At 45.8% G+C, this 13036-nt stretch overlaps 1 protein-coding gene across 1 annotated transcript in view; it reads right to left on the bottom strand.

Annotated features, from left to right (window-relative positions):
* Nucleotides 1-13036, bottom strand: part of LOC130283064 (septin-2A) — a 104826-nt gene that overhangs the window by 45139 nt on the left and 46651 nt on the right. Inside the window, exon 6 of the mRNA XM_056532236.1 lies at nt 1571-1705. Within this exon, the coding sequence (XP_056388211.1) occupies nt 1571-1705 (135 nt within the window). The remainder of the gene's footprint in view (nt 1-1570; nt 1706-13036) is intronic.

Below are 13036 nucleotides of genomic sequence, written 5' to 3'. Positions count from 1 at the left end.
AGATTACCATGCTGCTAAGCTGCTTGTTAGAAAAAAGATGCAGCTGACAGCCTTATCACAATGGCCAATCCACTCCAGCATTAATACAACCTGCTCACTATTAGGTTAGATTGGGATAGATTTTCACAGTACCACATTTAAAGCAGATTATGTTACTATGAGAGAGCATCAGATGAGACAGACTAAACAGAACAATTGGTTAAGCTGGCTTTGACTACCAAGAACTGGCAGATGCAAAGTAACATTTAGATAACATTTGGCTTGCATGGAGCTTACAGGCCTAAATATCGATGATGTCCATAAACTAGGCCATTGGAAAAGGAATCATCATTGACAGCCAGATTGGTAGCAGTCACTAGTAGTGACATTTACTGAAGGTCCTGCTGTGTAATATATGCAACCAGGTAACAAATTCTCCTGTCCTGATTAAAATGTTCCTTAGATCTTCAGGAATTACTTTTTAAACCAATGTTTGTTTATCAGTAGCTTAAATGGGCACTGTCAGATACAAGAACTTTTGATATGTTGTAAAGCATGTATAACCAATAGGTTTTGCAATTGTTTTCATTAGAAAATTTTCAGTATTTCATACTGCCCCCCTGCCTGCTTGGACACATACTAGTCCTACTGTGTCCATGCGTCATCACCTATGTCATGGACACACTTCCTTGATTGACAGCTGTGAGCGCAGGGTTCACAACTGGAGGAAAAATCCTCCCACTGTCAGCTTGTATCCTGCTACTGTCAGTGAGGACAAGCTGGGAGTTGTAGTTTTGCTAATGCTAGGGGAGATGTGAGCAGACAGCATACTGAGGGAGGGAGCGGAAACCTGCACAGTGAGGCCACGCCCCTCCCTTTGAGAGGAATTCAGACTAGTGAGCTAAATTAAAAGTGTAATAAAAAAATAAATAAAGGTGCTAGACACAAAAGATGTACATGGTCAGGATTAGGCATTGAGTATCTGACGGGTACGCTTTAACGGTATGTTCACATGAAGTATTTTTCAAGGAAATTTCCACATAATATCTGCCTGCCATTTATTTCAATGGAAATGCTCACTGTAGTTCATACTGTGTGAATTTTTTCCACCACAGATTTGAAATCCACTCTGCAGAATTCTCTGGCAAATCCTGTTGGGAAACTCCATCATGTGAACAAAGGACATGTCACTAATTTATTTTGATTCCTAAATGGAGTTTCAGCTCCGAACATACCATAAAATGTCTTTATACTACTAGTATTAAATGTATCTGTTCCATTTACAAAGTGAAAAACTTTCTACTTACAGACTACTTTCATCATTAGCCATGACAGATAGGATCGATCAACTGACATCATTTCCTTTATTTATTTATTTCTTTTCTTACTTGTGTTTAACTCTAAGTATACTTCTTATTTTTTTCAACTTTTTATATGTCACAGTAACATGTGACAAGTCCCTAGTAGCAAAAAAGCAATAGCACATATCCATACATACATGTTTCAAGTGCAAACTCATTTAAAATCAATAGCACTAATAATTATTGCTATATAAAAGCTTTTCTATCACAAGCTGGTGCAATGTACATACCCATGTCCAAAAGGTGAAATAAAGTAGAAGCAGCAATGAACACGGTTATCGATGATATGGCGCCTGTTCAGACCACTCTCATCATGAAGGTAGCGCTCAAACTGGTTATCTATGTAGTGAATGATGGTTTTAAAACTGAAAGGAGGAAGAAGGAAAAAAAAATATATCAGATTAACACATCAGAATTAGACGGTATTATGATTGTACATTTAACTATTTCATTATTTTCTGTGTAAGCATGTGATAAAACAACAAGCTGCGTGATGCCAACAGGGCCAGCTGTGTTAACAGATGCTCACCCACCTCCTGCAGTAATATCACAAACATTAAATCCTAGGAAATGAGACAGCTCCAAACGACCAGAGCTTCCTGAAGAAAGCACACACAATGTACAGAGGGACCAGCTTATTGCACATTTGTCACAGGTGATATCCCCGAGCGGCCCAAGGGAGGAAAGAAACAGCCCCAGCTAAACATACAGCTAATGCAAAAATAGTTGTTTTTACCTTTCATTCTCGCACGTGCATATTATTACACCAACTCTGCCAGATGGAATTACATACAGTGCAATTTTCTTAGAGTCCAGAAACAAACAACATTACATCACAGGTTTTTTTTTCTGTGTTTTTTCCCGAAAAAAAAAAAAAAAAAAAAGACAGAAACATCAACTACTAATACAAACAAGACAGATCCCAGCCCCAACCAAACTAAACAGAACCCTTTTTCCCCCTACAGCAGTCCTAGAGGTAGAAATGCATATGGAAATTGCATTCTTAGTATCTGGACTGTATTCCAGGACTTGCTTCTCTTCAGGTGAGTGTGGAAAACTTACTAAGATTCTCAGATATCTTTCATTAAGGTCTAAATGTTATATAGTTTGAAAACCATGTTATAAACATAATATTTATCATTATAAAAAATATAAACATATTTATCAATATAAGAACATATTCTTTAAGTTTTTTTTCCTCAATGTTTCAGTTTTTTCCCCCCAAACTTTCCCATTTCTAATCTATTCCCTGGATAGTCCATCAATATGCGATTGTGGGAGTCTGACACTCAGCACCCCATAGAAAAGACAGCTTTGTACATAATGTAGTGAGCTGGGTTAATGCATCTATCTCCCAATATGGTATGTTCCCACTATGGAATCTTCCGCTGCACAAGTCTAAACTCAGTGTGAATGAGTCATCAACCCCATTCCCACTGCGTAAAATTCCGTAAAAAATAACAATGTTTATTATTCTGGTGGAAATCCACAAGCAGAGTCCGTTTAAATCAAAAGAGAAAGTGACACCACATTTTTCCTGCCACTGCAAAAAATATATTCTGTATGCCAACAGATCCTTGGTGCACTAAGGGTGGTCACCCAGACAATTCCAGTCTCCTTCTGAAGCCATGTCTGACCACCAAGCCCAAGCCGCTCCTCAATAGTGACATGAAGTCAAGTGACAGTCCCACTGAGCCACAGCCTATTTGCCGCTTATTTCCATGGCAAATTGCAGTGGAAATATGCCCCGATTCAGCATCATTGCAGAAAGGCAAGAGTCCCTAGAGGAATTAAGCAAGGAAACTTTTCTCGCTTAAAGGGGTTATCCACCATCAGGTGACTTTAGTACTTACCTGCCATACAGTAATGGACATGCTTAGGAAGGATGCACTTATTCTTGTTGCGGGTACACTGTGCATGGGTGAGCAGACAGCTGGGAAGGACTTCAGGTAATGACCGTGTCGTGTGTGAGTGCTTACTCTGGCCTTTCCTCTTTCCCAGCTGTCCACAGCCCCATGCACAGAGTACCCGCAACAAGAATAAAGCCGATTTTGCTTCGAGAACTACCGGTCAGTGCTCTGATTTCATTTTTACCTAATGCTTAGGAAGGATCTGTGCTTGACTTGGGGCCACCATAACACTGCTGCTTTCTTTTTGTGAAATTACTATTTCCTGTTGGAGTTCCCTCCAACTAAAAGTCGCAGAATCCCTTGTTTGTAAGTGTGAGGGCACTTTTTTTCCCTCCCACACATCAGGTACCCCACCCTTTACAGCAAAGCAGAGGTGCCTTGTATGCTGTGCTGTGTTTGAAACTACAATTCCCTGCAGCCCTGTGGAGAAAGATTTCCCTCTCACCCAGTGATCGCTCCACCCTTTGAAGCTTAGACAGGCTCCCTTTCAACACCTGATTAGTGATATAATCTCTTGGGCCGCACTGCAACCTGGGAAAAGCCTAAGACAACATTGTGTAGGCATTTTGTAGTGCTTGGCATTGATGGCCAATTTTAAATGTTTTTATTAATACTTGTGTGTCTTATGGCACTTAATCTGCGTGTTTAAATTGTGCAATAAAGAGAAACTTTTGTATATAATTACTACGTATTTGGTGTGCTGCTGTTTTTCAGTGTAGCTTTTTTCTACTGGACAACATTTTGTAGGCTGCTAAAAATGAACATTGAGGCAAAGATCATATAAAAATTGCAAGACCAGCCATCAAACACAGGTACAGACACTAACACTGTGCTACACTAACTTTACTTTACAGCCCCTGTAGCAGTAAAAATAAAAAAAAACACTCTGGAATACACCCTTTATATCCTAAAAGTGAATGGGAGCCAAGCTGCAGTAACCCTTTACAAACACTACTCAGTCTATGGCGCTGTCTGTTTTTAGCTGTTTTTACTGTATAAGCAGGTTCTGCAGCTCATGCAAACCCCTGATAGGTCATCGATTTACAAAAACAAAAATAGGTTCCAGAAAACCTCTTTAAAACTATCAAGTAGGATTGTATCATAAACTTTGCTATCCAATGTATGTGTGCACTTATTCGTACTGTGCTGAACAATATATTATCAACACAGAGACCTCCTTGAATACGTTTAGTAATAGTTTTCTTAATCCTTTTGGTTTGTGAGGCATTCATATGTTATCACAGGATATGCCCTCAGAGTCCAGGTGCTTCCCATCACATGATACAATGGCCCAGTGTAAGTAAAATATAAAACCAAGAAAACATGCAGCAGGAAGTGACCTCATGTAGCAGGAAAGGATTTTGCTTATGTTCTTGTTTTATTTTATGTCACTCGTATTTCTGTATAATCGAAGCAGAACTATACATTGAATTTCAACAGGACAGTTTGTGCACAACTACAGTATGTAAAAGGCAACATTGACATTGTATTAAATGGGCACCGCCAAAATAAAAAACATTTTTAAACATCTTGGCAAAACAGTGACTTATCTGCTTTTTATAGAAATCATGACTTCTAAAAAATAAAACAAAAAACAACCACTAGGGGTCCCCATACCATTCAGAACATAAATCCTGCCTGACTGAAGCACAGGCTGGGAAAAAGTCTAGTAAGTGAGGGTGGGACTAGCACGCCCCTGTGCTCACTCCTGTTCTATTAGATTACAGCATGAAAGCAGAGAGGAGGGGGTTAAAGAGCAGCCTACAGTGATTGGATAAAGAGACCCAGCACTGAACAGCAGACTCCCAGCACGGTGGGAGTAAATGCATGGTGGGTGAGAACGGGCTCAGTGCTTGCCTCAGAGACATCCACAGCTACGCTTGAGGGGAAAAAAAAGGGATTATTTCCACTACATCCCCCTTCATGATGGCACCAAATATGGAGCCATACCAGATGAGTAGCTCTAGGGAGGGACCACAGCATGCAGGTCATTCACCCAAAGGAGCAGTCCTTGTTGGCCAGCACATCTACTCTGTAGTGACAGATGAATGTGTGAGGGCTTGCAGATCTGATTGGGAGATGCATCGGCTTTTTCGGCCCATGATGAAGAAACTGCTCTTGTAGAGTGTGCTTTAACTGAAAGAGGACAATCTTTCCCTTCTGATTTGTAAGCCTCTGTAATAGCAGATTTAACCCACCTACCAACTGTAGCTTTAGAGGCTTTCTTGCCTCTATTCCTACCCCACACTGAACAAAAAGATCCTCATCTGACCTCCACTCAGCTGTAGCTTTCAGGTAAAAGAATAATTCTCCTAACATTGAGAGTATGAAAAATGTGTTCTCTCTGATTTTTGGGGTTTTGACAAAAGAAGGTAAAATAATTTCCTGACTTCTATGAAAAAAGAAGACACCTTGAGAAGAAAATCTGGACGGTGTCTGAGAATTATCTTCTCATCTGTGACCCTAAAAAGGGCTCCCTAATAGAAAGGGCTTGAATTTCCCCTATTCTGCTTGCAGGCTGTAGTAATGGCAACTAAAAAGGCCGCTTTCCATGAAAGGAATTTAACTTCGGCAGCAGAGACAGGTTCAAAGGGACTTTTGGTTAACCCCAAATAGTACAATGTTGAGATCCCAACTAGGTACAGAAGGTCTGGACCTGGGTCTGATGACACTGACCCCCTTAATTAATTTCTTGACTTTTTTGTCCTTGGCTAGAGATACCCCTAGAAAATCTGATAGTGTTGTTACCTGCACCTTAATAGTGCTACAACTAAGGCCCTTTTGTAGACTCTCCAGAGAGAACTCTAAGACTAAAGGAATGCTTTGTTTATCTAGATCAAATGGCCTATCCTGAAACCAGAAATTAAAATCTATGTCATGTTCTAGAATACACAGAAACCGTAGAGGGTTTTCTCCCTGACTGGATTGTGGAGAAGAGCCTTTTGCTTCAGAATCCACCGCTCAGGAGGCGGAGTCTGCCAACCTGGAAATCAAAGGGGACCCTGAAGTAGTAGATCTGGTCTGACAGGTAGTGTGATAGGAGGGGCAATAGCTAGGCAACAGAGGGAACCAATTCCTCTTGGACCAGGCCGGAGCTACTGGAATCCCTCTCCCTTTCAGTTCCCTTATCTTCCCGAGGACTGGAAGTAGGGTTTTAGTTTGAACTTGATTGAGTCTTGTCTTTTTTAACATTACAAACTATGTTACTTTGTATTTGCAAGAGCAATAATAGAGACATGGCACAGAACTATAAAGAAAAGATGCTCCAGAATTTTTATATAAAGAAGCATTCCAGGAATTGTTTTTTATCCATACAATACAACATAGGATATTATAGAGTAATGTAAAGGTTCTTGTCCATGCGTCCTTCTTACCTGTTTTAGCTGATGTGGCAGGCATAGGTTAGACTACATTTTTGCTTTGTGGAAAAACGCCTTTAAGCCATGTAACTTTCTGTGAGTCATACTGGTGATGACATGACTAAATGGGTGTAACGAAATGGATAGATGCAGATGTGCTGGAATAAAATAAGTGGTTCTGGACCCCAAGCACCATACCATCTAATGAATATGGCAATAAAACCAAAGCCAGGTGATCCCTAATACCATAGTTTTAGTTTTAAATGTATTTATGTCAGGAAAGTTTGTAAAAGATTATCTAATTTAAAGCACAAAAATGCAAAATTTCAGTTTCCGATATAACTTGATCAGGATACCTACTTCACAACAAATACCAGCAGACCTAAGCCTAAATCCCACGCCCTTAAATCAGATTACATTTAATGAATTTAACTTTGTTTAAAAGTAACCAGTGTTCCAGAACAAGAGAACAGAGATAAGAGATTCACGTAGTGGCTCGTGATTTTATATTCCAGTTGATGCCTGTGACCTGCGCATTGTCACAAGGATCCAAGTAGGGGAGCCAGAAACATTTCATTGGAATAAACAAGTAGAATTTGCACACAATCAACAGGAAGAACTGCTTGAAACACAATAATCTGGCTGAGAGCTCGTGCAGGGGCAAGACGGCAACGGAAGGAAATGGGGAACTACTGCACATCGCTCTGTAGCTGCCCACTGCAAGCCACAGTTATCACATTTAACCCTTGTTCCAATGTAGACAGTGCTTTATAGTGTGGGGAAGGTTAATTCAATCCCCACCATATCTGCAAGGCCCCAGAGATGAGTGTTTAAAGGGCCACTTGAAATAAACATTTATAAGCAAAAAACAGATGTGGAGGGATATTGTATCAGTTGTAAATAATATCGTATGTAACATATTCATCTGATTATTTGTTTGATGTTTTCACAGATTTTAGTTTCTTCTATATCCAGTAAAAATTTAGTAGAAAATGTATTCCATTCCATGTAAATGATATAGATGTATATGACTATGTGGTCAAAGTAATTCAAATATAGAGAGATACGCTGCCTCAATAGTTGCTATATCTAGGCACTTAAAGGGGTATTGCGGCCTTATATATCTTATCCCCTATCCAAAGGATAGGGGATAATATGTGTGATTGTAGGGGTCCCGCCACTGGGGACCGCAGCGATCTTAGTGCAGCCCCCGGCATTCTGTGCCGGGCGCTGCCTCCGAGACGGGGACATGACGTCACGGCCACGCCCCTTAGTGAAGTCAGGCCACACCCCTCCATTCATGTCAATTGGGGGGGGGGGCGTAACTTCATCATGTCCCCTCCCATAGACATTAATGGAGTTGGCGTGACGTCCCCGTCTCGAAGGCAGAGCCCGGCACAGAATGGGGGGGCTGCACAGAGATTGCGGAGGTCCCCAGCGGCAGGACCCATACGATCATTCATCTTATCCTCTATCCTTTGGATAGGGGATAAGCTGTATAAAAGGAGATTTTTGTTTACTTTCCGTAAAATCTCTTTCTCGGAGGATCCATTGGGGGACACAGACCGTGGGTGTATGCTGCTGTCTCTAGGAGGTGTGACACTATGGTAATAGTTGGCTCCTCCCAGCAGGATATACCCGCCTTCAGGCTCTGAGCTAATCAGTTTAAGTTCCAGAGCAATAGGAGGAGACCAACAGGTCAAAGAAAAATCCCCAAACTGGCCAAGAACCAGAAGAAAAAACATAACTGAACATATCCTCGGACAGAGAACCAAAGGAAACCCCAAAAAGGGCAGGAGCTGTGTCCCCCAATGGATCCTCCGAGAAAGAGATTTTACGGTAAGTAAACAAAAATCTCCTTTTCTCTATCGGCTCCATTGGGGGACACAGACCGTGGGACGTACCAAAGCCGTCCCTTGGGTGGGCAGATAAGCAGTCAGGCAGACGGCCGATCCGCTGCTGCCTGCAACACTTTACGACCCAGACTAGCATCAGCCGATGCGAAAATATGAACTCGGTAGAACCTCGAGAAAGTGCGCAAAGACGACCAGGTAGCCGCCTTGCAAATCTGCGAGGCCGAGGCTCTATTCTGGAGAGCCCAGGATGCCCCGACAGAACGAGTGGAATGAGCCACAACCCTGAAAGGAGGAATCTTCCCCTTACAGCGATAGGCTTCCGAAATGGCGGACCGAATCCACAGAGAAATGGTGGCCTTGGAAGCAGGTTGTCCCTTGCGACGACCTTCTGTAAGGACGAAAAAGGAATCACACTGACGAAACGAAGTAGTGATGGATAGATAAGACCGAACTACATCCAGCTTGTGTAGTAAGAGCTCCTTAGGATGAGAAGGAGCAGGACAAAAGGACGGGAGAACAATGTCCTCATTGAGATGAAAGGCCGAAACCACCTTAGGCAAAAAGGAAGGATCTGGCCGGAAAACAACCTTGTCCTGGTGGGTCACCAGAAATGGAGAACGGCAGGAGAGAGCTGCCAATTCAGACACCCTCCGGATGGAGGTGATAGCAACAAGAAACACCACTTTCCAAGAAAGGAGGCGGAGAGACACCTCTCTAAGGGGCTCAAAGGGTGCACCCTGGAGGGCACTCAGAACCAAATTCAAGTCCCAAGGGGGACAGGGTGACCGATAAGGAGGAAAAGCATGCGCCACTCCTTGAAGGAAGGTCCGGACATGAGAATTAGAAACCAGGGGCCGCTGGAAAAGAATAGCAAAAGCCTGACCTTTAAGGGAACTGAGAGACAACCCCAGTTCCAAAGCCGACTGCAAAAAGGAGAGAAGACAGGGAACCGAGAAGGTTACAGGGGATAAGTAGTGAGCTTCACACCAACGAAAATAAGACCGCCAAGTACGGTGGTAAATTCTTGTGGAGGAGGGCTTACGAGCCCTGAGCATGGTGTGAATGACTTGGGAAGAGAACCCACGGGCCCTCAAAACCGCGGTCTCAGCCGCCACGCCGTCAAATGCAACGACTGTAAATTGGGGTGGCAAAGAGGACCCTGAGAGAGCAGGTCCGGACAGAGCGGAAGGCGCAGTGGAGCTTACCACGACCTTCGGGGCCAATCTGGAGCTACCAGAATGGCGGGGACGTTCTCTATTTTGAGCTTACTCAGAACCCTGGGAAGGAGCGGAAGGGGAGGGAACAGATAGGGTAGGGCAAACCCCACCCAAGGAATCACTAGGGTGTCCACGGCCAGAGCCTGAGGGTCCCGGGACTTGGACACAAAAGGAAGGATCTTCCGATTGTGTCGGGACAAGAAGAGGTCCACGTCCGGAATGCCCCAGAGGTCGCAGAGTTGCGCGAAGACGTCTGGATGTAGAGACCACTCGCTGGGGTCGGGTGAGGACCTACTGAGGAATCGCCGAAATGGCCGGAACATTGCTTTCCGCCTGAATCTTGGTCACCTCGGCCATGGCTGCCGAGCTGCGAGTGCCGCCTTGTCGATTTATGTACGCCGCAGCCGTGGCGTTGTCCGACTGGACACTGACAGGACGGGACTGAAGCCGGGACTCCCAATGAAGAAGACAAAGAAGAATCGCCCGTAATTCCAATATGTTTATCAGAAGAAGGGCCTCTCGATGAGACCAGAGTCCCTGAACCGTCCAATCCCTGAACACACCGCCCCAGCCCGACAGGCTGGCATCCGTTGTAACAACCTGCCAGTGAAGGGGAAGAAATGACCGCCCTTGGAGAAGAAGGGGGGAGCAGAGCCACCAGAGCAGAGACTGACTGACCCTGCGAGGGAAAACAATCTGACGATCGAGGGACAGAGGAGACCTGTCCCATCGAGAGAGAATCGCCAATTGAAGGGGGCGGTAATGAAACTGGGCAAAGGGTACGGCCTCCATAATTGCCACCATCCAACCCAGGACTTCCATACAAGTGCAGATGGGGACTGAGACCTGGGTCCGAAGGGAGCTGACCCCCGACAGAAGCGCCAGACGTTTATCCGGCGGGAGGCAAATTCGGGCAGACGCCGTCTCGAAGCAAAGTCCCAAGAAGGTTATAGACTGGGTAGGACAGAGGACTGACTTGTCCCGGTTGACCATACACCCGAAGCGATCCAGAGTGTGGAGAGTGACGTCCACATTCTCCAGAGTCTGGGCTCTGGTTGGAGCCTTGATGAGAAGGCCGTCAAGGTAGCGCATCACCAAGATTCCCCTTGACCGTAACAGGCCCATCACTGGTGCAAGGATAAAGACCCGAGGACCCGTTGCCAGACCAAAGGGGAGGGCTACGAATTGAAAATGCCCCTCCGGAACTGCAAAGCGGAAGTACCGATGATGGCCTGGAAATATTGGCACATGGAGGTAGGCATCCTTGATGTTCACCGATGAAAGAAACTCCCCTTGTTCCAGGGACGCCACCACCGAACGGAGAGATTCCATTCGGAAGTGGCGGATAAGAAGATGGCGGTTGAGACGCTTGAGGTCTAGGATTGGTCGCACAGAACAGTCCTTCTTGGGAACCCCGAAACCATTCCCCTGGAGGAACAGGAACGATAACCCCCATGGAGAAGCAGCCTGGAGAGCCTCTCGAAATTGCTTCGCCAGAGAAGGAGACCGGGGGGCCCGGGATCAAAAAAAAGAGATCCCTCGGAAGGGAGGCGAATTCGATTCGGTAACCGTTGGACACCACGTCCCTGACCCAAGAGTCCTGAATGTGTGAGGTCCAGATGTCTCGAAAAAGTAAGAGACGACCTCCCACCAGAGAAGAAACCACGGGTGGGGGCCTCACTTCATGCAGAAGTGGGTTTGCGGTTGCCTGATTTGGGCGCAAAGCAGCCGGACCGGTTGGAGTACGACTTCCAAGATGGGCGCGCCCGGAACCAGGGAGGCTTCTTGTCCCGCGAAGGCACCTGCCCGCACCCTTTGCTGGAGCCAAAGGTCCGAAAGGAAGAGGACTTCCTTTGGGAAGTAGGGCGAGCCTTATTTTGAGGCAACAAGGAACTCTTACCTCCCGTCGCCTCTGAGATAATCTCATCAAGGCGCTTGCCAAAAAGACGGCCACCCGTAAAAGGAAGCTCAGTGAGAGACCTTTTGGAAGCGTCATCCGCATTCCAAGCTTTAAGCCACATAGAGCAGCGGAGAGCCGCTAGGTGACCCACAGCAAAGGCAGAACAACGCGCTGACTGCATGGAAGCTGCGCACAGGAAGTCCCCAGCTTTAGAGCATTGGAGAGCCAGAGCAGATAGATCCTCTGGGGAGATCCCGCTAAGATATCCTGATGGAGCTTTTGGCACCACTCCGGGCCTTGGACACCCATGTCAAGGTGAAGATTGGAAGAAGAGAAGAGCCAGCTGTTTCAGAGGCAAACTTCACTAAGGATTCTACCTTCTTGTCCGTGGAATCCTTGAAGGCAGCGGGAGATTGGTGGGTCCACTGAGGGAGGGGAAACCACCTTAGTGACAAAGTCCTTGTCAAATGGATAACGTTCTTGAATCGTCTTCATTCCTGGGAACCTCTTGTCTGGATGTTTCCATGCAGATTCCAGAATGTCGTCAAAGTCAGCGTGAGAGCTGAACCTTTGAGGTGCTGCATCTGAAGATCCTGGGTCCTCTAAGTGAAAGGTGTCTCTTATGGCTGTCACCAATAAGTTCACCGTTTCAACTGAATCCGAGCAGTCCTCGGAGTCAGATGCCGGCTTGGAAGCCTCGAAGGCAGTTCACCAGGAGAATGTGAACGGGTAGAGGCAGTCCTGGACGGGGGCGATCCTGACCGGGTACGCGGCTCTGGCATGGCAGAGCGGTGATTAAGAGAACGTCCTCTGGAGGAGCGACGTTTGTGCCCAGATGACAGGGGGGGCGGGACCCATGAGGGGAATGCCCACTTCTATCTGAAGACTGAATGGAAGAGTCAGACGAGGCACCCCTAGTATGCTTGTGAAAGCGTGAAGTATGTGGGGACGAGGAGCGGGCCCTCTCAGAGGCTCTGCGCAAGGAAGACCCCTTCAAGGCGGACACGACTTCCCGGGAGGTTTCAGCCACCGAACGGGAGACTTGGGTCAAGTCAGCCATATACTGGGTCAGGGAAGAAACCCAGGCTGGTGGAGCAGCTGAATCCACCGGAACCGAAAGGGCATCAGGGGGTCTGGGGGAGCAGTGGAGCAGGCAGGGCAAGTGGGCTCAGTAGAGCCAGGCATCTTGGTATTACAGTGCTTACAGACAAAATAAGTCACTGACGAACCAGGTTTCTGTTTAGAGGGAGGAACAGCTCTGGGTACGGACATAATGAGAAAAGAGACAGGAACTTTCTCACCATAGTCTGTGTCCCCTGGCAGCTGCAGTGAGGAGAACTCGGCTCCATGCAGCTAGAGTGTAAGAAACAGGCTAGCCAATAGAGAGAGAGGGGCGTGCCTGAAGCAGAGGCACTAACTAATTGGCCCCTTCTAACTGAAAATCGCGCCCATGG

This window comes from Hyla sarda, chromosome 1 (assembly GCF_029499605.1).
Source record: "Hyla sarda isolate aHylSar1 chromosome 1, aHylSar1.hap1, whole genome shotgun sequence".
NCBI lineage: Eukaryota > Metazoa > Chordata > Amphibia > Anura > Hylidae > Hyla > Hyla sarda.
This window is presented reverse-complemented; position numbering and strand designations above follow the sequence as displayed.